General features: G+C 64.3%; 1 protein-coding gene across 1 annotated transcript in view; it reads left to right on the forward strand.

The window, feature by feature from the left end:
* Positions 1 to 220: 220 nt before the first annotated feature.
* The window catches only part of NKX2-1 (NK2 homeobox 1), a 1,700-nt gene continuing 922 nt past the window's right edge, over positions 221 to 998 (forward strand). The window contains exon 1 of the mRNA XM_014519053.1: positions 221 to 590. Coding sequence (XP_014374539.1) covers positions 224 to 590 — 367 coding nt within the window. The 5' untranslated portion in view covers positions 221 to 223. The remainder of the gene's footprint in view (positions 591 to 998) is intronic.

Below are 998 nucleotides of genomic sequence, written 5' to 3' on the forward strand. Positions count from 1 at the left end.
TAGTGCCTATGCCCCGCCTCTGGTGGCAGCCTAAAACCTGGCGTCTGGCTAAAACAAACGAAAGGCAGCCCTGAGCCTCCACTCAATCCAATTAAGGCGGACTTCGTCCACTCGGTTACGTGTACATCCAACAAGATCGGCGTTAAGGCAACACCAGAATATTTGGCAAAAAAAGATTTGCCTCCCCTTCCTTTTTTTTTTTTTCTCTCCCAGCCGCCGAATCATGTCGATGAGCCCAAAGCATACGACTCCTTTCTCAGTGTCTGACATCTTGAGTCCCTTGGAGGAAAGCTACAAGAAAGTGGGCATGGAGGGGAGTAACTTGGGAGCTCCCTTGGCAGCCTACAGGCAGTCTCAGGTTTCTCAGCCGGCCATGCAGCAGCACCCCATGGGCCACAACGGGGCAGTGACTGCTGCCTACCATATGACAGCGGCGGGGGTCCCCCAGCTCTCCCACACCACGATGGGGGGCTACTGCAACGGCAACCTAGGCAACATGAGCGAGCTTCCACCCTACCAGGAGACCATGCGGAACAGCGCTTCGGCCACGGGATGGTACGGCACCAACCCGGACCCCCGCTTCTCCACCAGTAAGTGCGCCCCGCAGCCAGTGGCGGGAACTTGGCGCTCACCTGCGGGCGGGAGCCCGGTGGGGACGCGCTGGGGGCTGCGGGTTTGAGCGGGAGAAGTGCGGGGGAGGGGGGCGGCGGGGAGCCCCAGGAGGGTCAGCTCCAGGAGCGGGGTGGCCGCGCGGCCGGGGCGAGGCGAGGCGAGGCGAGGGGTCCCCAGCATCCTGGCCCTTTCCCCGGTTCCGCCGGCTTCCCCGCTGCGCTCCCGGGCTGCTTCCCTGCGAAGCAAATCGGCAGCCGGGGCAGAGCGATCTGGCAGTGCAGGAGGGACTGTGTGGGTGGCCGGGTCCTGCCCGCCCCATGCTGCCGCGGCCAAGACCCCCGCGGCCGGGCAGCGCGGGGGGCAGCTAAGGGCTCATCCTTGGCTGC

Source organism: Alligator sinensis, unplaced genomic scaffold, assembly GCF_000455745.1.
Source record: "Alligator sinensis unplaced genomic scaffold, ASM45574v1 scaffold280_1, whole genome shotgun sequence".
NCBI classification, from domain to species: Eukaryota; Metazoa; Chordata; order Crocodylia; family Alligatoridae; genus Alligator; species Alligator sinensis.